Below are 25,132 nucleotides of genomic sequence, written 5' to 3' on the forward strand. Positions count from 1 at the left end.
TATTAGAGTGAATGAGGGCAGCTTAGGGTCGTGTTGCTTGCCAATCGTTCAGCTGCTTGCTCCATGATTTTACTATATCATCCTTAATTAATTATTATATATTATTTATATATTAAAAAATTAATAGTATTTAATAAAAAATAAAATAGATATTTATAATATGTCTGCTTTAACTGCTTCAACTGTAATTTTATTATGTTACCCCTGATTAATTATTATAAATCATTTAAGTATTAGAAAATTATTATAAAGTCATTTAAGTATTAAAAAATTAATATATTTAATATTAAATTAACTTGATGTCATAAATGTGATTTACTTAATCTTTTTCCACAAATATTTTCTATAATAATTTTGTTATATCACTTTTAATTAGTTATTATAAGTTATTTAAGACATGTCTAATTCACTGCTTCAATCATGATTTTACTATATCACCCCCTAATTAATTATTATGGTTATCTAAACATTGTGTCATTTAAATAGAAATAGAAGAAAAAGTATTACAAATTATAATAATTTAAAAGTTAGATTATTTTAAAAATATAATTAACTATCAATGACACAAATTTTTGTACAAAAAGAGTAACATCTATTATTTGAAAATTACATAAAAAATATTATAAATTACAATAGTTAACAACATAAAATATCTAAAAAAATAAAAAATTTACTTTGTTATATATTTCAAAAAATTACTATAAATCATAATAATTAGTCAATCTGTCTGCTTTGACACAACTTCATTAGTCCTTTCCTTGCTTTTATTTTTTTCATCAATTTTAATCTGCTTGTCTTATTTTGTTTATCTGGTACATATTTCAAAAAAATATGATTTTTTTTTATAAATCATAATAATTAATAACTTAAAAAATTTAAAAGGTATAAAATATTTGACTGACTCTTGAAACTATATTAGTAACATTTAAATTGAAATAGAAGAAAGAGTATTATAAATCACAGTAATTAAAAACTTAAATTATTTTTTAAATGTAATAATGTCACAAAAGTTTGGAAAAGGAGAGTAGCATATTATTTGAAAAATATATAAAAAGTATTATAAAATTACAATATTTAACAGCTTAAAATATCTAAAAAAAAATTAATCTGTTATATATTAAAAAAAATACTATAAATCACAATAATTAACAATTTAAAAAGTTTAAAAGATCTAAAATATTTGGTTGACTCTCGAAATTATATCAGCGTTACTTAAATTGTAATAACTAAAAATATAATTTACTATGTCACAAAAATTTGAACAAAAGAGCGTAACATGTATTATTTGAAAAGTACATAAAAAATACTATAATTAGAGTAGTTAATAGCTTAAAATATCTTTAAAAAAATTTAATCTGTTATATATTTTTAAAAAATAAAAAAAGTACTATAATCTCAAAATAATTATCAATTTAATTTTTTTTACATATATAAAATATTTGGTTGACTTTTAGAATTATATCAGTATTACTTAAATAATAATAGAGAAGAGGTATTATAAATCTCAATAATAAAAATTTAAATTATTTAAAAAATATAACTGATTTTTAAAGTTACAAGAGTTTAAATAAAAAGAGTAATATGTATTATTTAAAAATTAATTAAAAATATTATAAATTATGACAGTTAAAAACTTAAAATAACTAAAGCATATTAAAATATAATTTATAATTGATTATCTAAATTTAATTAAAAAAAGTTAATTTATATTCTCTAATCACCCCCGCCCCACCCCACCCCCACTCCTCTCTCTCAACACAAACCCAAATCAAACCCACCATCGCTTTCCTCTAGGCTTCACACAGATTTCTTCTTCCGATTTCCCTCTCTCCAAATCCTTCGAAATGGAGAATTCAAAAAATAATAATGAAGCAGCAGCATCATCAGACAAAAGCACAACGAGGATTGATGACAACAGTCAGGAACGAGGAAACCCTGATGGGAATAGTAGTTCTAGTGTGCAAGTGAATGGAAACGGGGAATCGGATGTCGCTGTTGCTGTTGATAATCAAGGTTGCCGGAGAACTCCATTCACCGAACTTAGTCAGGTCGATGCTGATCTTGCTCTCGCCCGCACCTTGCAAGACCAGGTTTTCTTTTTCTCTTTTATATTATATGCTTTGCTTTATTTTAAATATTAGGAGGGCTTTTTCACATCTCAAGATTCAATTATTATAACCCTAATTCTAGATGAGCACTTTGTCTCTATAGTAGGTATCTTGGAAGCTGATATTACTTAGTACTCTCTATGTACCACCTAAAACTTTATTATCATAGCCTCAATAAAGTCTTGTGCGTATTTGATAAAGTAGGTGTATGAGAACTAACTGAAGTTACTTGGATTGTTAAAATGCTTTTAGCTTATTTTAGAAGAGGTTTCCATTCTTTTATTAGTTCAAAGTTCCACTTGGCTATATCCACCCCATCGCCTACTTACATTCTATTTTTACAGTATTTAAATTAGAAAACACAAGATTCAAGTTCGAATATTTTACAACACGACCCAAATAAGCCTCACTCATGGGTATCCGAGTAATTCTTCTCGTTGCTTTTACACAACTTCCTTCTTGTATTAACAAACCATTGCCCATTAATACAACACCAACATTATTTGATTCCAAATTCAGAACAATGCCTATTGTACCCTCTTCAAATTCGCTGTAATGGTGTATCTCTTATTTGTATTAACAACTACTCTAGGGAGAGTGTTTTTATGTTGTGCTAGTGATTTAATAACTATCTTTGTAGCCCCAGAATGTTTCAGTTCATGCTCCTACATATTATCGGGATATACCAAGAAATCTTTGAGGTAAAGATAATCTAAGTACTAGAAGCCCTCTCTAGAATAATGGCACCACACACTTGGTTGAATTAACTTAAAAATTGTATTTAAGAGTCAAATTTATAAAGCGGTGCTGGTTTAGCAGTTCACCATTTTGGTGAATGAGATAAGATGCTGCTGCTAATCAGGGTTATTTAGGTGATCAAGGTGACACACAGCTTATAGGCTCGTTGGGCTGAGTTAAGCCGATGAAAGTTATTCAGATGGGCAAATAAAATGAAGACAAAGACAGAGAAACAAAGGTCATCAAAAGAGAAAATGAGAGCTAGCAAATGGAGTATGGAAAGCCAAAAGAAAGAGGATCAAAACAAATAAAGAAATGTGAAAAAAGGAAAGGAAAAAATGACAAGAGTAAGAGGGAGGGGAATGTGAGCAGAGGAAAAGGGGAAAATAGAATATAGAAATAAGAGTAAGAGAGTTGATCCCTTTGCATGGATTGTAGAGTTGAATTTAGGCTATATGACAAGAGATCATATTGCAATAACAGGAATATTTCTTTGTAAACTCTGTTTTGGTTGCTAACTGAATTGTAGTTGGTTCTTCTAGGTATAACTAAGTAATCCACGTCCCATACAAAGAGGCGCAAGTAATTTTTAGACCAAATTCGGTCTGATGAAGCTTCTTTTATCCTCAGCAGTACTCTTCTAGTGGAACTATATAATAAGATTAGTTCCCTAACTTATTGATAAAAATTGAAGTAGTTTCAAGAAAAAAAAGAGAAGCATGTGGAAGCAAAAAATGAAGATTAAAGACACGAAAATAAAGATAGGCGAAATTCAAGAAAAGGAATTCCAAAACTTCAAAATTAATTGCTAAGTATCCCAATTGATTGTAGTAGACAAAATTAGTGGATTAAGGCGAATCATGTTTACTAGAAGAATCAATTCAGAACTTATGAGAGTGATTTAGACCCTTAAGCAAAGAATCAACTATACCTCTTAGAATAATACTTCTTGTAAGTTGAATTCCAACTAGCCAATAAACAAACATGTAAAGCAGAGGAATTCCAAATAATATTAATAATGATGTGTCTTCTAACAACAAAAAAACTCCCCTATATATCGGGAGAAAATCATATACCCCTCTCCTTATCCTCCTTGGAATCAAATCCTACTCTACATTGGACAACAATTCCTTTTATCGAAAGAATAAGTTGAAAACCTAACTAGAGAAGAACTTTTAGGAAAAACACGAGACTACAAAAACAAGTAAAATTAGTGCCACACTTCTTCCAAAAATGATCTAACAAATAAGGAAAGAAGTGACACTTTCTTACTCCGAAATACACGCCTAAGTAGCCATGTTCTTCAACCCTTTTTGGCCGTGTATGGGCCTCCATATAGGCTCAATCCTCCTCTTGGACTTGGAGTTGGACCATGAAATATGTGTCACACTTAGCTACCTCTTTGGTATAATTCTTGGGCTCTTTTTCCAGGATATGCATATTCTTGATCTCCCATTGAAGTCCATCACCTTGGCTTGCATCTCCTTAGTTTGAGACCTCGAGAATGGTCTCCGTGGTACTTCTATAGCTTCATCCTTGTCCATGTAGCTGTCACTTATTCTTTCTTCGCTGGTGATCTTGAAGTATAGAATGTCAAGGTTCATTTGACCCTATTTGGGACTTCAGGGCATCAAGCGAAACTAAGACTTTTTCTGAAATCATCTGTGTGTTGTTTCTCCTCTACAGTCTTTGCTTATAATTATGAGATAAAGCCCTTCTGGTTTATTTTTTGGGGAATAGGAAAGGGCTTATATGATGCTTAGCATGAACGATGACGGGATTGATTATGGGAGTTGGGATGCTGGGAGCTATGGCCACGATGATGATGATGATGAAGATTTTGATGATCCAAGCGAAGAAGAAGAAGATGGTAGTAATGTCGATGAGGATGACGAAGATACATTTGATGTGCATGCTCATGGTGAAGCTAGTGAGGATGAGACCCAAGGGGTTGAGTTAGACCCATCGGCTTTTTCTAGTGATGAGGCATATGCCAGAGCACTACAGGATGCTGAAGAGAGAGAAATGGCAGCTAGATTATTGGCCCTTGCGGGGATAAATGAAAGTAACTCCTTTGTTGAAACTTATTCTTACTGTTGTTTTCTACCATTTTACTCCATTCTGTTATCATGTAAACTACTGACAAATCTATGATTTTTAGTGTATGTTGGACAAACGCAAGATGAAGAGGATCGTGGTATTAATTCCCAGGTAATGATATGTTTTGGCATTCTAATGAAGTCGGCTTAACAGTATTGCTTCTGAAGATCAAATTGATAATACTATTCATATGTATTAGTTCATCAGTTTTTTTCATATTCTAGCATGGATCTTACATCTTGGGCTCTCTTTGCTTCTCTTTCCTAAAATTCATAAGTGTCAACATTGAATCTTACACTTTCTACTCTCAGTCCAAGAATTGATCTTGGATTACTTAAAATATGATAGGTTGTGCATAGTGGACCACAATCTTAAGAGTATTGTTATATATAGTAAACAGAAGCTTCATGCTTACATTAATTTTTTTTTTTTTTCAAAACATTAAGTGTACTACAATAATTCTATAATATAGTCTAGATATTACCAGTGCAACCAGTGATCATCACCGTTGTCTTCCCTTAAATAGCTCATTAAATTCTAGCCACTCTTCCTTTGGATCGCATACCAACACTATTGCATATAATACATTTTTTGTTAGTTAAAGCATGCTAATAAGGGCATATTACTGATGCCAGAGGATTCTGCTCGAAGAAGCATAAGTTAAGCCTGCTCCCAAGTAAGAAAACAGAGCTTCGATTTAGAAATTTTAGAATCTTCGTTTGCCCAAGATTCTTTGGGATGCACTAATAACACCAACAAATTGTAAGTGTTTTTCCTTTAAATGAATCAATTTAAATAGTCTTATAGTCACTTAAGGGTTTTAACTAAAATAAATTAAATAAAGCAGTAAACCCCTAAAAAAAAAATCTTAATTATCCACTTAAGCGAGCTTTTCTGCTCTTTTTTTGCTTCAGCGGAAGCGCTTCTGGACATAAAGCGAGAGCTTTTTTCTCGCCCCAACGCTTCAAGTGTAAAAAGCGACCCACTGTCGCTTCGCTTCACGCTTAAAACGAGCGCTTCAGCGCTTTTCACAACACTGCCCACGTGCCCTGTCAGGATGTATCCTCTCGAGCCCCACCCCCTATTAACCGATGGTCCGAAGTTCTTTCCTTGCTTCCTTCGCCGGGAAAGAATCTGGCTGATAATTCACACCAGATTTAGATTGAGAAATTGATCCCTTCATGTTCAATATTGATAGTCTTAGGAATTGTGTCTCCATTTCTTCTCACCAGAATTCTTGCCCATTTGAGGTGATTCCTCAGCTGGGTCTCTTCCTCAGTTCTTATCCGTCCTCCACAGTAATCTCCTACTTCTTTGAATACGTTTTGCGACCATAGATGCAAGGGGAGTCCGACCAATCTGAACCAGACCTGTTCGATTGTTGCGGAGCGAGGGATCGATTCCACTATCGGTGTCCACCATTGTAGTCGGAGTCTCTGAAGTTTCCAACTCCATTTGCCTCTCAAGATGTATTCAGCTGTTGTTTTTGATGGGAACTCGAAGAGAAATTGATTTTGCCCCATCTCGTAAATGTTCACTCAGTGGACGTGCTTCCATGTGCTGCTGACCCAAAGCCTAATATCTGATAGGGTAGGGGTATCTGCTATTCCTCCAGGGAGGCTGCCGACATGCTTCTCGAAGGAAGCTCATTTTGTGAAGAGCTGACCCCTTCAGAGATACAGATGATTCCATCTCTTTCCTGTACTGTGGCTTTTTCCATCTCTCTTGTAGTCCATTTGTTTCTTCTGGAAGTTTCTGAGTGGAGCAGTCCTTCCTCTCTCTTTCTAGAGAGTATTGTAAAAGGCTTTACAGCTAAGCCATTAATGAACTGCAATTTTGTTAGCTATGTCGATCAACCCTGTATTGAATGCAAGTTCAGGAATAATAATGACAGATCTTCTTTTGTTTTGCATGATTATAATACTTATATAACGTCCATGTCTATTGAAATTTCTTGAGCAAAAGAACTCAGAGGAGTATTCTTGATGCTTCCATCTTCTTACAAAATCCCCTTTCACTTTGGAAGCTTTCTTCAGTGCAAAGCATAGCCATTCCATTGTCGTCTGACTGGAAAAGGTTCTTCTTATCATGTTGCATTCTCGTTCTATCCAGTTGTGCCGAGTCTGTGTGCGAGACTCTTCTCTGGTGATATCATATGATTTGAAATGAACGGAAAAATAAATCACATTGTCTTCCATCTTTGGCTGAGATTTCTGGCCAAAAGTTGCCGGATTATACACTGAGTTGATTTCTGTTGGTTGAAAAGGTTAGAAAAGGTTTACCTCGGGGGATGTGCCTAGGAGCATTTCTTTTAAGTAACTGATGTAGCCAAGAATCACTTGTACACTGAAACTAGTATATATAAATGTGTCTAGTAGTTAGGGATGTTGGGTAGGGTTCATTTTTGGGCTGACAAGTATAGGAGATCTTTGGCACAAGTCAGTTGGCCTTTGTGATCTTTGCATTGTTGTCTTAAACGGCTAACTGTTCTTTGTATCTTTAATTAATACAAATTGGGAGTGAGTATCACATATATGTGCCTGGTGTTCAATATTACCTCTTTAAACATATACCAAGACCCTAACCTAGAAGACAACAAGTAAGGCTGAATCAAGCGAGAATCTTCACTGTTGCACAATGACAAGAGTTCACCTCTGTAATGCATCCTGGCTTGCTATGGATGACATTTTTAAATCCTTTAATATGCCTTTGTATACTAAATATTAATATTGTATATTGATAATATTTACATGTAACCAAATTTTACTGTTCAAGCATGGACTATATGGAACAGATATGGAATACGAAGTTTGGTTATAATGTAATGTGAAAAAATGTGAGGAGCTGCCTGAACTGTTAAGGCAATAAAAAAATTGATGCAAAACATATATGAACTTTGGATACTCTCATATAACCAATGTCACATATTGTGTGTGTGTGTGTGTGTATATATATATATATACGCAAAACAAAAAAAAAACACATATCTGTGACATTTTGTTTGAACAGTGCAATTAAAATGTATGCTTTCTCTAGTATTTTGCTATGATCCCTTCACTACAGTTATTTCCATTTCGATCTGCTTTGATATGCTTTTCCTTGAGCTAAGGATCTCCCAAGGTAGGGGTAAGGTTTGCGTACCCTCTACCCTCCCCAAACCCCACTTGTGGGATTACACTGGGTATGTTGTTGTTAGTTTAGTGAAAACTGTGATAGATCTATAGATGGCATACAGTAACTGATGGATCAGATGTATATATCTTATGCAAAATCTTTTCTCATGCTTACTTTTATTTGCCCAGCAAAATTATCCTCATAATGATGCTATTTTGAGGCCTTTTTTAAATTTGAATTGATGGACTCTTTGGGTGACTGCCGACAACAACAACATACCCAGTGTATTCCTACAAAGTGGGGTCTAGGGAGGGTAAAGTGTACGTAGTCCATGCTCCATACTCTTTAGGTGACTGCGGATGAAGCAAAATTAAATCTTCGCTGGCTAAAGACTTTTCTCCACTATGTTTTGCGTTTTCCTCCTTCCCTTTCTTCAATATAGATAAAATATTAACTTTTTTTCATGTTTACTCAAGGTTTCTTGAGTCTTTGTTCGTGTACAACATTGTTATTTTCTTGATGTAGAATTCCTGCATGGCGGAAAACATAAACTTTGTGATGTTGCATCAAGTCTGGTTTAACCATACATGTGTATTTGTTGTTCTTAGGATGCATGGGAGGACGTTGATCCCGATGAGCTTTCTTATGAGGTACTTCAGTTTGTTGTATTCCTCTTTCTCTTTTAGACATTGTTTATATTTCAATTGTCTGCACTAATGCAGGAACTTATAGCACTGGGTGAAGTTGTTGGAACTGAGAGCCGGGGGCTTTCTGCTGATACAATTGCCTCTTTACCTTCACTGAACTATAAGACACAAACTACGTCAGAAGGGACCACTGAGTCGTAAGTTATAACATATTCTATGCTGCACTATTTCATACATGAGAAGTGTTGACGAATTAACATTTTTGCACTCCAGGTGTGTTATATGTAGATTGGATTATGAGGATGGTGACAAATTGACTCTGCTGTCCTGCAAACATAATTATCATTCTGAATGTCTGAACAATTGGTTACAAATAAACAAGGTATTGTATAAGTGCTCCACCATCCAAAATAAATCCTTGAGCTGTGAGGGAGAAGTATCTTTGCTAAGCCAATTAAATTATTTTTGGTTATCCATTGTAGGCTGTGTCTCCCCTGCCTTCTGGACCTTTTTAAGAAATTATATGACTTTTGTCTGTGATATGTTGTGATATGTGGCTCTAGCTGAGACTAAAATTGTGTTTTAGCTCCATCATTATCAGCTGATATATGTCAAGTTATTGAATCTAAGTTTAGCTGTGCTTCTTTTGCCAATGCATTTTACGGTGAACTAGATTGTACTTTTCTCTTTTCCCTCAAATTCTCTCTTCGGCTCAAAAGGAAATATGTCTTTTGTCAGTGTTGTTTAGGGTGGTGATGATAGCTCTTGAGTAACTTAGATCCTGGGCTTGAGTTCCTTCAGTGTCATCTGGCTATGTGCCAGATCGAATGAGAATGAGACTTATCCCATTTTATGTTGACACAGTTGAATGGGTATGGAGATTAAGATGTCATATTTCCTTGCATATTGTGTCATATTTGCAAGAAAAATGTTAAAACTGGTGCTCAGATTGTTGCATTTAACAGGAGATAAATCATGTTTTTCTTTTCAAGTTTTTAAGTACATCACCTAAAAAGGGGAAATTATACATTGGTTTGAGGGGATGAGCAAAGTAAAACCACTGTGATCTACCCTGAGAGACGAGCTTCCTATCTGTAACCTTACCAATTCAAGGAGGCTCAAAAAATGATGCTAGTTCTACTAAGATTTACAAAACAAATAGATGGAAGCCCCATCTATCAACTGTTATAAGGCCTTTAACTTGAGGTGGAAGGTCATTGAAGCACAAGTAATCCATAGAGACAGATTATGACTGATGGAGGCCAGTTTGTAAGCTACTTGATTAGCTTCCATGTAGCAGTGTTGTATAGAAACATGTAGTGGCTCTAATATCTCTCTGGTCTTATCCACTTCTTCATTGTCCTAGATGGCATTTGATTAAGACCTTTGACACAATCGACCAAGAAGTTGGAATCACTTTCTGCAATTAGGTAGAGAAGCCATGACTTCCGCACCATGTAATCCCATAGAGACGGTAAGATTATGACTGAGGGAGACCAGTTTATCAGCTACTTGATTAGCTTCCATGTAACACGTGGCTCTAGTATCTCTCTAATCTTGTCCTCTTCATTATCCTCCATGGCATTTGATTAAGACCTTTGATACAATCAACCAATAAGTTGGAATCACATTTTGCAATTAGAGTAGAGCAGCCGTGACTTCTGCACCATGTAATCCCATACAGCAAAGCAACAGCTTCAGCCCAATTGCTTGTCCCAGCTCCAAGCACCAGTGAGTAGGCCATAATCAGTCTCTCTCTCATGTCCCTGATGATGCCAGCAGCCCCACAAAGGTCATTTCTGCAGCTTCCATAAGTGTTAGGCTTAAGAAAACAGGTAGGGGGAGGTTAGTCCATTTTATGTGAACAATTTTGTTCTAGTGTATGGAACTAGATATAATACGAGCCGAGTAGTAGCATTCCAGTTAGGACATAAGTAAATGCTCTTAAATGATTTGAGATGAGATGATTCATAGTGGAACCAATTAGAGATACGAATCTCCTAATATTTAACTTTTCCGTCCCATATTTGGAGCCACATCGTGATCTCTATGGATCCCAAGTAGTTACAGATGGCAGACAATTGACTGAAGCTAGTGACTGAATCTTTACATTTGAGCTTCCACCAGTTGATCCTAAGCAACCGGTAAGGTAAGTGTAAGGAATACCAAATGGTCAGCATATAATTTTCCACAGTTATTAGCTAAATTAACATTACAAAAGAGGTTTAAACAGTCTCAACATCAGGGTTCGTGCAACTGAAAAATCTAGATGGAACAGCAATACCAAACCTGGAAACTCGTGCATCAGTAGAAATTTTGCCATGTCTAGGTCTATCAGACACATCACGAGGTATTTGGAGATTCATATAGTCAAAAAAGGTCAAGACTTCAGTGGGGAATATATTGTTCCCAACCTTGCCATTACCTATGGTGCAAGTGGTTAGTCTAGGTTTGCTTGCCTTCAGGGAAGAAATTTCCTTATTATCATACCAGAAGGATATTTCACCTCTCCCAGCCTGCCATTTAATATGTACATCAACAAGATGTTTGATCTTATTTATAGCTATCCAAGATATTGGCCAGGATGGCTGTTTTTTAGTTGGAGGATGAGACCTCTGACAGTATTTGGCAATCAGTGATTCTTCCAAAGGGATTTTCCAGTTCTAAAGTTCCACCACTGTTCGGTAGAAAAGGCCATGCTATAATATCCTATATTTTCCTGAAATTTGTACCTCCTTCACTATAAGGCAGACACTGTTTATCTCCAGCCCAATGATGTCTTTTCTTTGTTTAACATCACCCCAAAACCACGCACACCAAAAAGTACCTTGCCAACATTTTCTCCAAATGCTTAATATATGGTACCTTTAGGAGGATGCACAGCAGCTAGCAAATGAGTAGGCATAGCCAGAGAGAACATATCTTATACGGAAAAGAGATAAATATACCTCCGAACTATGATAAATGATATGTATATACCCTCCGTCATACTTTGGATACACATATGCCCCTACCATTAATGAAATGGCACGTATATGCCCCTCACACTAACAGTAGGGACATGTGTACCCAAAGTATGACGGAAGGTATATACATACCATTTATTATAGTTCAAGGTATATTTGTCCCTTTTTTCATTTTTTTTTATCCCAAATATTTAACTCAAACCCGCTACCCGACCCAATAAACTCATCGAACCCGATTTATAACCAACTTAACCTAAAATCTATTATTATTCATAACCCGATACTTTTTCTGTTTTTCTCTTAAACGTGAATCTCAATCAAATTGCAGTTATTGATCGTTGTTACTAGTTGGTGTTTATCGGTTGGAGGAAGTGGAGATTAGGCCGAAGGTGGCCGAAGCTGGGGTGCGACAATGGTTCGCCAGTGGGGTGTTTTCAGTTTGGCGGAGACAGTGGCTATGTGGTATTGACCGGTGGTGGGTAGTGTTTTCCCGACAGAATTTTGTTGGAAATTGAAATGTAAAAAGGGCAGCTCGGTGCACTAAAGCTACCGCTATGCGCGATGTCCTGGGAAGGGGCCCACCACACCACAAGGGTGGGGAAGGGCCCCACCACAAAGGTGGAAATTGAAATGTGAAGGGTTCAATTTGTTTGGTGTTGTTTTTGGGTGTTATGGGTTAATGATTTTTTTTTTCTTTAAATTGATAGTAGTGGGTGTGCACCGGGCTGCCCTTTTAAATTGATAGTAGTGGGTGTTACTGTATTTTGTGTGTATGCCATTGTAGGGGTGGGAAAAACGCGTTTGTTTGATAGGTATCTCTCGGATTTTAATTGAGATCGGGTCGGGTATTGACTAGTGGGTTTATTGGGTTGGGTTATTTATTTGGGATAAAAAATTTAGAACGGAAAAGGGACAAACATACCCCAACTATGATAAATGGTACGTATATACCTATCATACTTTGGTTACACATACTTTGGAGTTGAAGTTGGAGTTAGTGTTGTGTTTGGCCGTGAGTATAAATTGGTGTTTTTTTTGAAATTTTGTGAGAAATAAGAGTAAAAAAGGTGAACGAGTTTTACTGTTTTCTCTTTTCCAAAAACGATTTTCTCTAAAGTAAAATAATTTTTCGGGAAAGAGTGAAAAACTTCTCATGGCGAAACGTCTACTATGAGTTTCTCGATCAAGTAACAGAACCTGCTTGGATTTGATAAACAGTCACAGTATACCTTTTGCCTGAGCCTCTAGCGATAGGGGTAATATGCTGGGGTGGGTGATCAACCCATGGGTCGGTTCTTTCCAATGTATATCAACAAATATTTCCCATATTTATTACCTGTCCAAATTGTTGAATAATAATATATTGTTGCTTTTTGGTATTAATTCCTGAGATTTGTTCTATATAAATAAAGATTTATTTGAGGGCTGCAGTTGATTGCTGTAGATGATTTTGTGGATGCAGGTCTGTCCAATATGTAGCAGTGAGGTGTCCACCTCTGGAAACAGCTAGTGTACTTGGACAGGCTATTGAAATTAGTTCAATGCAATTATTGATAGTAATACAGAGATTTATCTCTCTGCTTGTTTAAACATTCTTGGTGTACACTGGCTGGCTTCCTTTGTTCTGTTTCTCATATAAAATATCATTAATGTAACAAGTCTCTAATAATTCCCTCCTTTTAATTTGATAGCTTTTTAGTTTTACATGATTACCCTCTTACATTCTATGTATTTAAAAGGTGCACTCTCAATTATGTTCTTTCTTTCACTGATGGTGTAAGTTCCTTGATCCCGACGCAAATTAATTATGTTTTGCCACATTAGAGCCGCTTATGATAAAATGATTTTTTTTTTTGGTTTTTTATCCGGTGTTCGGTATTCGCATTGGAGCCCGACTAATTCAAATTTGCGTTGGGTAGGGCCCATTTGGGGGTAGTGCTCTCAACCAAGTATTTTTTTATACTCAGGACGATAAAATGATTTTCTACTAACGCTATATTTATTAGTTCTAAACATTTGAATGTTAATCACTATATTTATTAAAGAGTTTGTTTGGTACAAGGAATAACTAATTTTAGGATTAATTTTTGGATCAACTTATTTCATGCTTGGTTGGAATAATATGCACGTGATGACAAATTTCTGGATCATGATGTTATTTTTATTCCACCTCGGGCGTGGGATAACTAATTTCAAGATAGCTTGTCGTGGGATAACTTCCCAACTAAACGACCCCTTACGTCATTGAATGACCAATTCCAAAAGTGCTTTTGCATCCATCTGATTGTTTCTATTATTAGTTCTTTTCTACTTGATCGGGATTATACGCTGCGACTGAGACATTCAAAACAGCAAAGATATGTCAGAGCTAGTTGGTTCAAGCATGGGTCTGGTGACACGTGGAACTCAAAATCTCTTGACAATGATGTAACAAGTTTCCCGTAAAAATGTCGCCACCATAATGGAATTGTTCAAATAAGTCCATCTGTAAGCATCATGAGAAGAAATGAACCGCAATTTTTACTACGCAATATTTATAGTGTACATAGCATATATTGCTGCATCTTTGCTAGTCAATCAGGGGGCTAGAAAATGAGTTAACAGAGGTATTTCTGTTTGTTGAGAAGCCAAGCCATCCAGATAACACCAACACCGTTAAAGAATGATATTCAACTTAAATTAGCTGCTGAAACAATTAGCTGTTGAAATAGAAGAGAGCTCCGTGACTTCCGGGACATGTGATATTAATATTTTGAGAACTAGATTAGTCGATGGTGAACAAATAAGAATTACCTCAACCAAAACTAAAGGAATTTGATATAAAGAAGCATCCATGTCATTATCAACTGGGTATTAGTGGGAATAAATAGAAATTTTAAAAAATCAAGTATCAAATGAAGTTATATTGAAGAAGGAAAAACGCATAGTTACAGAATATTGTATGTTAATAAAAGTCGTATCCCTACAGCCGGCAGCCGTGAGGCTAATCCTTCATTCCTCGATCAGTGCACTAAGCGGTAGGGAACTGGCCACAGAATTTGCTCCATTCGTCAGGGGGATCGAACCCCCAACCTCTTGCTTAAGGGACATAGTACTGAACCACTATGCCAACTCTAGTGGTTGAGTAATGCTGATTTTCGTTATCGTGGAATTCGAACTAAGACTACTCAATCTGATGGGGCTAATACTAGTAGGAATGCAGATGTCCATATTCGTCTATGTAAGTACTGAGATTTATCCGTTGCCTGCAGAGCCATCTTTGTATGGAAGCAATTGGTTTAATTTGTCTTCAAATGTTCTCTAAAATCTTTGGGAGCTTCAAAGGATATAATATACTCCTACCAAACATATTGTTTGTCACTTGTCAGTTTTATCTTGAGAAAAGAAATCAAATCACCCTTAAACTTTAAATATCATTCTAAAATTATAATATCACTCTCATAATCGCAAGTACATTTACACACGCGTCATATAGAGTCTGAAGCCAGAAGGACTCTTTTTTTGACAAAAAATTCTAAATGGGCCACTTGATATGGAAAGAAACCAAAGGGGACAAAACACCATCGGTTCAACGACTTGAAGTCGCCTTGGCCCAGTGACTTGAAGTCGCATGGATTTTTATCATTATTTAAGCAGTTTTTTGTTTGAGTCGTTTCAGCTCGCTCTACACTTCCGTTTTAATCTGTTTATTTATTCTTGTTCAGCTTACAATTTTACTTGAGTATTTATTCTTGTTCAGCGTACAGTTTCTTGTAATTAAAATGAATCAAGATACAGTAAGAGCAAATTTATATTGAGATGGTAAAGTTTTATATGAAGTTGATTCTATTTTATAAGGTAAAGTTTTATATGGTCTCTGATTATGGAGTCCAGAGAGATGACAAAATTATATCGCCTTATTTTAATGAATTCTACCTCGAATTTTAGAGCGGTGCACAACTGCAGGCCGCCGCCGATATATTACAGAATCAGTTTCATGTAAAACATTACTACCACATATAAATTTACTCTTACTATATCTTGATTCATTTTTAATATAAGAAACTGTAAGTTGAACAAGTATAAATACGCAAGTGAAACTGTAAGTTGAACAAGAATAAATACACAGGTTGAAACGAGAGTGTAGAGCAAGCTAAAATGACTCACAACAAAAAACTGCTTAAATAATGAAAAAAACCATGCAAGTCGCTTGGCCCCATGCGATTTGCAAGTCATTGGACCGACAACGTTTTGTCCCCTTTGATTTCTTTCCAAATTAGTTATCCCTTTAAAATTTTTGATTAAAAAAAGAGCCGTTTTGACTCCAGACCTTGCCACACACCATATCATTGTCACTTAAAAGCCACGTCAAATTTTTTTTTTTTTTTTTAAAACTAACCTCACTAAAAATGTATTATATAATTTGTCTTTAAAAGTAGTAGTCCACTTCCTCCTTCTTCTTCAAACCCCTGACCTTCACCCTCAACAACCGCGTAATCGTTGTACAACCACACCCCTATTTTCTTTCTCTTTCTTCGACGTTCCCTTTCTCCTTCTACATTCACCTTTCTCCAATTCTTTCCGCACCCTAAAATTGAATAAATTTACAACTTAAAAATCTGAAGAAAAAAAAAAATCAACAAATTGATTCTTGGGTTGGATGCAACTATAAGTATTAGAGAAAACAAGAAATTGTGTTGTATTTGAAGAAACATAAGTACGACAGTTTCAACAAAAAAATTTTTTGAGTAACTTTAGAGCAAAAAGGGTTAACCATATCTCGTTTTCAAGAAAATTAAGCCTTGGAGAACTAAAAATTAAGAAAATTGCTCTACTTATACAAAAATAAATTGAGTTTTTAAAGAAGAAATGATTATCTCCTTTCTTTTTAAATAATGAAATTTGTGAAAAAAAGTGTTAAAATCGCAATTGCTTTATCCATATTTTTTTCTTTCTTGAAAAAATTGACTAAGTATGGTAGAAATAGGGGAGAGACGGTTTGAAGGAAAAAGAAGTGTCAAATTTGCAGAAGAAGAAAAGTGGTGGAGATCGTGAGGTTCGAAAGAGAAAGGACGTTGGGTGGTGCGGTTTGAAGAAGAACGACATGTTTCTTCCCTTTTCTTTTAAATTTTTTATTATATATTAGTGGAGCATCCTTTTTTTAATAAAAATTGCATATACCATTAAAAATAGAATCAAACTTATTTCGGGCGAATTTCAATTTTTGATTGGACCTTATTAAAAGTATCAAACCTTGAATGAATAAAAAATGCATCCGTAATTTTTTTTCTTCTTTTTTTTTTAATGTAAATTAGTATTAGGGGTGATATTAATTTACTTCAAATAAGATTAAAGGATTGATAAAACTAAAGTGTTAAAATAAATTGAAAGAATCAAATTTTAGAGGGTGTTTTAATGACTGCACTCTTTTATCTTAGAGTAAGAATGCCTTTATCAAGATGGAAAAAGCAGAATAACCAAGATCAAACTAAAAAGGCATCTGACCATTTTAATTTCATGCTTCGATCATACTTCTTTAGTCAATTTGAACGGCAATTAGGATCTTTTTGGACTATTTCTCCAAGTTGTTTTGGAATCAGATTTATCTTTTAAATTATAATTGGTCAAAATTACTCATGAGATGAATTAAATAAAGAAATAACGCCATTCATATAGATAGAGTAATGATTTCGATACTATAACACAGTATGCATCGACAATCAAAATTATTAACATAATTCTAGTGCTAGAAAATTAAAGACAATGCTGAAATTCTGCAACACTAATCAAACAAGCTAAACATGGCTTCATCATCACTCTCTTCCTTTGGCTCTTCCTGAACAAATTGAGAGACAACGGAAAAAACAACAATGAGAATTCAATCTTACTTTAGCAAAATGAAAAAAAAAAAAAAGCGGACAACGCGATTTACAATTTTTACAAGAATTGACACACAAAAACTAAAATTTTTTTTACATAGAAGGGTAAAAAATCACTATAAGTACGATTGGTGTTTAAACACATAATTTTTGACAAAACCCAGATTGAATCACAGTTTAAATTTTAGTAAAATGGATTTTAAGAAAAATCTAGGTAGGTGGAACATAAATAAATAAATGTGGAAGTACCTTTTTCTTGTCAGCGGTGGAGGATGCTGTTGCGGCATCGTCACCAGTAACAGGAGGAGCACCGGCCACAGCGCCAGTAGGAGCAGCAGTCCCGCCAGAGCCAACATTCATGATAAGGTCTTCGACATTCTTCTTCTCACAAAGCTTTGCAAATAGGCTAGGCCAGTATGACTCCACCTGCAAATTTGCTGCTTTCACCACTGTAGCAATCTTCTCAGCCTAATACAGTACAAACGGTCACATTACATTACAGATTATGGACGAAAAAACATAATTACAAAAGTTTATGCAACAACGGATGCGGGATCGAAGATTAAATTACAGTAACAGGAATGCCATCATCATGAAGGATCAAGCAAGCGTAAGTACAGGCGAGTTCTCCGGTGGAAGACATCCTTTCTTTCTTTTTCTCGAAACCCTAATAGCAGCCAGAAGATTTGATGGGGTGGGGGGAAAGAGTGATTTTGAGTCTCTATTAGGGTTTTGAGGGTATTTATAGCAAGGTTTCTTAAGGCACAAGTTTCATTTACAGTTTTTTTTTTTTCGTTTCTTTTTTGTATTTTCATTCTTTGATTTACGTTTTTCCTTCTCTTTAATAAAACGAAAAAAAGTTTTTCTACTTGAATTTCTTTATGGACCCTTTTTTTTTTTTTTTTTTTCAAAAAACAGAAAGACAAATCCTATTCCATGTAGACTGCTGCTCCTACCCAAAAGGACATATAGATCGTACAAATTTCATTTTAATTTATGTGGTATAGTTTAATCGAATATAAAATTTAAGGAATAAAATATTTTTTAATGTTTATTGAAGTCACTTTGATGCTACTTTTTGATTGATTTTTCTTGTTAAATGAGAATTAATGAGGATAAAATGAGATTATGCCATTAAATAACTGTCAAATTAAAAAAAGTGATATCTTTAAAACAGATTAAAAAATGTATGACACTGTAAAATGAGATGGACTGATATATTTTAGTTTTGTAATATAATATTCAACAGTTTTTGTAATTACTGATTATAAAATGTTAAAATTGTATTAATCATTTTAAAGAACTAACGGACCAAATATTATTATTGCGTAGTGTAACTTTTCTGCCAGCAATGTTAACCTAGTAACCCTGGACAAAGCTATATATGGCTAAAAGTGGAAAGAGGCAGAAGGGGGAAATAAAATAGCTGTAATATATTCCTCTTTCATGAAAAATCCTTTACAGCAGGAAAAAGAATCAATGACCATTTTACAGCTTTATTGCGAGGGCATTAAATAGAGTCTGTTAACTTACATAGTCTGTTTGCCAGAACTAGAGTTTTGAATACGGGTTGGTTCAGTTCATATAGGCTTTGAGTTTGACGGATCAGGTTGGGCTGATCCATTTAAATGACGGATCAAAAAATATCAAGCCCACGCTATTATCCTGTGGGCTGCGGACCTCACGGGTCAGCTCACTTTTTAAAAAGTAATATTTTATAATTTAATTTTACACTATTAATAAACATAAATATTTATCACACAATAACACATAGTATTAATATTTGTTAATCAAAAGGGAGCCAGAGCTCGAATCACCCAAAGTAGGAAGAAAACGAAGAGGTGGCACTATTCAATCGAAAACATCACGGTTGAGAGCCGATGGCGCGTTGAGGGAGTTATAGTGAAAAGGAGGCGGCTAGCTGAACTAAGGAAATTAGAAAAGTGAAGAGTACAATGTACTCTTTATGTTTTAGTGGTAGATATTTAATTATTTTATTATTTATTAGATAGAAAAGTAGGAAACTTTTCTGTTTTCATTTTCTTTGTTAATGGAACCAGTCAATGGTCATCATTGAACTTGATTGTTTTTTAACTCTTTTATTATTTTTCAGTAATTTATTTTATTTTTAAATTATTTATTATTTGACTGACCGGCCGGCCCACGGGCTAGCCCAACCCCACATTCCTCAAGCCCTAAGGCCATGGGCTTATTCGGGCCGAACTAAAAAGGTTAGTTCTTAAATGGGCTGCAAAAATTGAATCCTACCCCATCAAATTACAGGCCGGGACGGGCTAGCCCACCAGACCTTGGTCCATATTGACGGCTCTAGCCAAAACCTTTATTTTTTCTTCACAAAATGATTATGTTTAAAAAAGGTGAGGTGTTTGATAATTTATTTTTTGGAAAATGCTTATTCTTTTTAAAAAATTGAGATATTTGGTCAAACTTATTTTTTTCATAAATAGTTTATTTGACAAAATTTATAAAATCAACTTATTTATAAAATTACTTATTTTAAAATGCTTTTAAAAAACACTTTTAGTGAGAAACACTTTGTGTTTGCCCACTAAATTTATAAGTACTTTTGAACTGTAATCAGTGTTTGACCAAATCTTTAAAAAATATTTCTAAGTGTATTTTTTTTTTCAAAAATACTTTTTAAAAAAGTGTTTTTAGAAAAAATCTACTCTCTTCATTTAAAAAATAATGACCTAATTTGACTTGATATGGAGTGTAAGAAAATAGAAAAGATTTTTAAATCTTGTGGTACTAAATTAAATTTATATCAAATGTATCAATATGCGTTTAATCTTATAATTTTTAAATATGCCACGTGGAAAGTTAAAAATAAAGTATTATCAAAAATAAAAAAAACAATTATTCCTTTTTAAACAAATTACAAAGAAAAGTAAGTTATTCTTTTTGAAATGGAGAGTATTTTTTTTAGCTTGTGAAATACAGATTGACCTCCTCCTAGTGATTGTAGCTGGTATTGGAGACAACTAAACAAGATCAAATTGAGCATGCAGTCTTGGTATACTCGGGGAAATTGTAATCTTACAAGCAATAATGTCTATTCAATTTCTCTGACTTATGAAGCTCATGCAGTCTTGGGAAAAATTGGCAAAAAGGATACTTTTCAAAATTATTTAGTTAAATGTCCACTAAATTTCTTTTTGATTTAATTTTCAGGTTTAGGATGTAAAAAGTGGAGAAAAGTGGGGTCCACACGTGGGTCAAGGGACCAATTCATCATTTTTATAACTTTACAAATTTAATATAATGCACCTAACACCCTCCGCTTATTCCAATATAAAAAAAACCCTCTCTCTCTTCAATTCTCTCCCAACTCTCGCTTTTGAAACCTCTTGCTCCCAAAAATGTCATTTTCGTTTCTTCTTCTTCTTCTTCTCCAACTGGTAAGGGCTCGTCGTTGCTTCACAAGGTTAGTTAAAATCAAGTTTCAATCATTTCTAGATCCAATTAAACGGTTTTCTTTGCTAATCGATTCGTAGTGATGTAAGAAGTTTATTTTTTTTTCAAATTTGATTGATTATGTAGTTAAAAATGAGAATTTTATAGGTAATGAGTTTGATTTTGAAGCAATGGTTGAGGTTTTATGCGGCCTTTTTGACAGATTTTTTCGTCGATCACGGTGTTGAATTTTGAAACTTTTGTTTAGGTGTTTTGGTTTAGTTGTGGTTATTTTTTAGCAACGGAGTATTGAATGGTGAGATAATTGCTATTTGAAGAGTTATTTTGGCATTTTGATATGAACAATGACCTGTTTCTGTCCGTAGACCCATGGTCTATGAAATAAGAATGCCCTAAATTGAAATCAATTTTCAGACGTATGAATTCTTTTAAAACATGATTGCTGAAATAGTGAAAATTGAAATATTAATAACTAATTAGTTTGATTAGGTGCACTAGTTTGATTTCTAACTATTGTTGTGTTTTGATGCTGCATGTTGGATTTTGGTTCAGTTATTATATATTTGTGTAGTGAATTATTTAATGGTGGGGTATTTCTTAATTTTTTTGGGGTGGGTGGTGAGTGGGTTTCATTTGAGCATTGAGTTATTTCTGTTGATAGACTTGTGGTCTATGAACTGAAAATGTGAGATTTGTTCTGCAGGTGTAGATTGTGTTGAAAATGGTTAAAAAAACCATCCTTCCTAAATGCAAAGATGGTATGACTTCTGATTCTGCTGGTAGCAATAGAAAAAGAAAAGCTAAGGCAGTTTGAAATGTCTTAAAAAAGAAGAAAATTAAAGAGTCGGAGTCTGAATCAGATTTTGAGTTAAAGGAGATAAGCGACTAAGTCGATTCTGGTAAAAATATTGCCAAACGCAATGTTAGTGGTGAAAGTGACGAAAGCGAGAGAAGTGAAAGAAACAATGATGATGGGGATAGTGATCCCTTGTCCGTGCCATCTTGTTCAAGGTTCATTTTCGTGGAATGGTATGACCTTCGAACGATAATCGATGAGGTCAAATCTTTTCCGGCAAAGATACCGATCAGATAAAAAATGGTTGCTTATCAAGAATTTAAGAAAGTTCTTGTCGACCAGGAATTAAAGAAAAGATTCAACCAATCCTGTTTTGGACACCTGAGAAACCTGCCACAACATCTCAAGTTCAATGGGCAGTTGGTACATTATTTGTTATTGCGACGCGTCAAAAAAAATAAAATGCGTCATGAGATGTGGTTCTGCATTAACAACAAGCTTGCGTGTTTTGGCTTGAAAGTGTTTTGTTTGATAACGGGGTTGAACTGTTCATCATACTCCGGTGAATAAAAAATGAAGAAGGTGTTAGCAAATGGGGACAATTTTTGCTTTAAGGTGACGAAAAATAAAAATATCACGGCGACTAACTTGTTACACCTGATCATAGGGAATAAACTGAACGAGGACCAGAAGTTTAAGTGTTGTCTACTGTGGTTGTTGCACACTATGTTGCTTACAAAAGACTCGACGAAAGTTGTTGACATAATGATTTGAATGGTCGATTCTTTGAGTTTCTTCGAGAAGTATTCATAGGAGAAAGAAACATTTCAACTGACCATGGACTATCTGAAGAAGAAAAGTGACCTGAAGAAGCAAATGGAAGTATTTGATGAGAAGCAGAAGGCATCCTATGCTCTATTCGGATTTTCCTAGGCATTCATGGTATCTACCATAAACCCTTTAGTGAGTTTATCGTAGATTCTCATTTTATTTATACTTTGTCATAGACTTTGAGTTCTTTTTTTCACTGTTGTACTACTTACAGATTTGGATCTATGAGGCCTTTCCTCATCTTGGAGAATTTACTGAAAAATCAATGGATGAGCCCTTTCCCATTCCCCGCATCCCCAGATGGCACACTACAAAAAGTGACAAGATAATCGAAGGCGACCCATTCAAGTATAAAGGAAAAGTTACCGGGTATGAACTTATTTTCTATTATGCAATAATGCTACCGTTATATCAAATGTTATGTAATTGTTAATTGATATTTTGTAGAACGTGCACCCGTACATCATCCCTACTGTTCGTGAGATGAAGATGAATTACATGATTACGTTTGAGCCATATACGAATGAGGTGAAAAATAACATCCTCAATGACTTGAAGAAAGAGTTAGAAGGGGTGACTGTCCTTACTTCAAATGAGGACAGCGATGATGATGGGGATTTAAGTGATAACCCCATTGGAGTATGCGTTGGTGATGATGATTCTCCGAGCACCTCCAAAGATGTAGCGGTCACCTCATACCCTGGGGATATTCATAATCGTGTTGTTGTACTCGAGGAAGTGTTGTTGGATATTGTTGCCTATAGCAGAGAGAAAAGACTAAAGAAGAAGGAAAAGAATGAGCGACAGCACGAGCAAGGTAACTTCATTCAATAATTAATGTTGTTAATGAATTTTTAGCTTTAAATATCAGTAGCACTTTGTAATATGATAATACAGTGCATGTAGACCTTCATGAATTGGAGAGGAATGAAGAAGGAGAAAAAAAAGTAAAATGGATAAGTTGGCCTCTGTTGTGGTAGAAGATGAAAAAGAAGAAGAAAATAAAGATGGAGAAGAGGAAATGGAAGAAGATAAGAGCCAAGAATAAAGTGCAAAAGAAGCAGCTGCAGAAGCAGAAGAAGAAGCCAAAAAAGAAGCAGCAGCAGATGAAGAAGAAGACAAGAAAAAAGAAAAAGCTGATGAAGAAGAAGCTGACAAAGAAAAAGCTGAGAAAGAAGTAACAGGTGAAGGAAAAAAAGAAGCTGAGGAAGAAACAGCTACTGCAAGTGAAGAAAGAGAAGAAGCTGAGGAAGAAAAGGAAGTAGAAGAAGCACCAACTGCTGCAGATGCTGAAAATATGGAGAAGAAGGTGAGAATGAAGAAGCAGCTACAGCTGTTAAGAAAAAAAAAGCTGAAGCTAACCAAGAAGATGTGGTCATTGATATCGTTGATGAAATCAATAGTAACATTTGTGTTGATGAGGAACATAGGGAAAAATACATTTGAATGCTAATACCGTTAATGTGTTGTTGAATTATGAGTTGTTAGGATATGATAATTTTTTTTATTTCACAAATATGAAGGTTGAAGGATCTGGTGGTAGGATATGATGATTATTCTTTTATTTTATAAATTTTATTGTGATTCTACACTGAATCTGTTTCTATCAAATTGATTTGTGGCATAAAATTTGAATATGCAGGGTGTGGTCATAGTTGATATAATATATGCTTGATATGATAGAATGCATACTTAATCTTTCATATACTACATGCATAGTCTATCATTACCCTGCTGGTCAAATTTAAGTTGACGTGTTGTTTGATCGACTATGATTCTATCAAAATAGTATTAATATCATAGAAAAATAGAAGTATTATTATTTATTCAATATCATCACATCCATGTTATATTTTGCCAAAGAATGAATACTAGCATTATAGCACATAACATCATTTTTAGGCCATTCTCCCTTTCTTCGGCCAAAATCAATCACTTTACTTTAAAGTGATCCCTCCGTTCTTCGGCTTCTTTGAACAAAGTCATGAGAAAATTTTTATTTTCTTCGCATTGTTGGAGCCTTTGTAGTAGATTAAATTTTGTCAAGCCTTTAAAATTTGATGTCTCTAGTCCCGAACTCAACGTTGATGGACTGGTTGGAGGTGATAGCTCATCAAGCCATTTAAAAAACGAACATACGCCATTATCCTAGGAAAAAAATAATAATTACATAACTATTAACTTAACTTTATAAAAAAAAAACACAACTCACCTTCGCAATAGCACAGTTATAAAATTTAAGACCTGAATTTGAATTCGTGCGTGACGTCCTCAAGACAGCCGCATTCCAATAATGACAAATTAGAGTATTTTTAGAATTGGTATTTGAGATGCTTGACACATTGTAGAATTTTTAAAAATAAAACAAAGTGAATGAAATAAAATAATGAGGGATGGACAACTTATATATGAAGTAAAAACGAAATGTTAACACTGATGGATTACAAAAGTAGCCGTTTATTACCGTTGGAACAGTAATTTTTTTTGAACTGATGGTGACACTTATAGACTATCGTAGATCATGACCTATGTCAGC

At 34.5% G+C, this 25,132-nt stretch overlaps 2 protein-coding genes across 2 annotated transcripts; one reads left to right on the forward strand and one right to left on the reverse strand.

The window, feature by feature from the left end:
• Nucleotides 1-1,721: 1,721 nt before the first annotated feature.
• On the forward strand, nt 1,722-13,377 carry LOC107858462 (E3 ubiquitin ligase BIG BROTHER-related). Its single transcript, XM_016703124.2, has 7 exons — nt 1,722-2,090; nt 4,587-4,911; nt 5,008-5,057; nt 8,669-8,710; nt 8,783-8,904; nt 8,981-9,089; nt 13,136-13,377. Exons 1-7 carry the CDS (start codon nt 1,845-1,847, stop codon nt 13,181-13,183), a joined length of 942 nt encoding a protein of 313 aa, XP_016558610.2. The 5' UTR covers nt 1,722-1,844; the 3' UTR covers nt 13,184-13,377.
• A 3,921-nt stretch (nt 13,378-17,298) lies between these two features.
• Nucleotides 17,299-18,346, reverse strand: LOC107860884 (60S acidic ribosomal protein P1). The gene is made up of 3 exons (XM_016706350.2): nt 18,103-18,346; nt 17,781-17,999; nt 17,299-17,488 (listed from the first exon to the last, which is right to left on the reverse strand). The coding sequence occupies exons 1-3, from the start codon at nt 18,172-18,174 to the stop codon at nt 17,435-17,437; spliced, it is 345 nt and encodes a 114-aa protein (XP_016561836.1). The 5' UTR covers nt 18,175-18,346; the 3' UTR covers nt 17,299-17,434.
• Between the last annotated feature and the right edge of the window lie 6,786 nt (nt 18,347-25,132).

Source organism: Capsicum annuum, chromosome 2 (genome assembly GCF_002878395.1).
Source record: "Capsicum annuum cultivar UCD-10X-F1 chromosome 2, UCD10Xv1.1, whole genome shotgun sequence".
Classification (NCBI taxonomy): Eukaryota; Viridiplantae; Streptophyta; class Magnoliopsida; order Solanales; family Solanaceae; genus Capsicum; species Capsicum annuum.

What these genes read in the sequence shown, in the direction of transcription:
- LOC107858462 (XM_016703124.2), top strand. Translation starts at nt 1,845, where the DNA reads ATGGAGAATTCAAAAAATAATAATGAAGCAGCAGCATCATCAGACAAA. An exon ending in CCCGCACCTTGCAAGACCAG is followed by an intron (nt 2,091 to 4,586) that starts GTTTTCTTTTTC and finishes TTTGGGGAATAG; the next exon opens with GAAAGGGCTTATATGATGCT. An exon ending in CCTTGCGGGGATAAATGAAA is followed by an intron (nt 4,912 to 5,007) that starts GTAACTCCTTTG and finishes TATGATTTTTAG; the next exon opens with TGTATGTTGGACAAACGCAA.
- LOC107860884 (XM_016706350.2), bottom strand. Translation starts at nt 18,174, where the DNA reads ATGTCTTCCACCGGAGAACTCGCCTGTACTTACGCTTGCTTGATCCTT. An exon ending in ATGATGGCATTCCTGTTACT is followed by an intron (nt 18,000 to 18,102) that starts GTAATTTAATCT and finishes GTACTGTATTAG; the next exon opens with GCTGAGAAGATTGCTACAGT. An exon ending in CCACCGCTGACAAGAAAAAG is followed by an intron (nt 17,489 to 17,780) that starts GTACTTCCACAT and finishes CAATTTGTTCAG; the next exon opens with GAAGAGCCAAAGGAAGAGAG.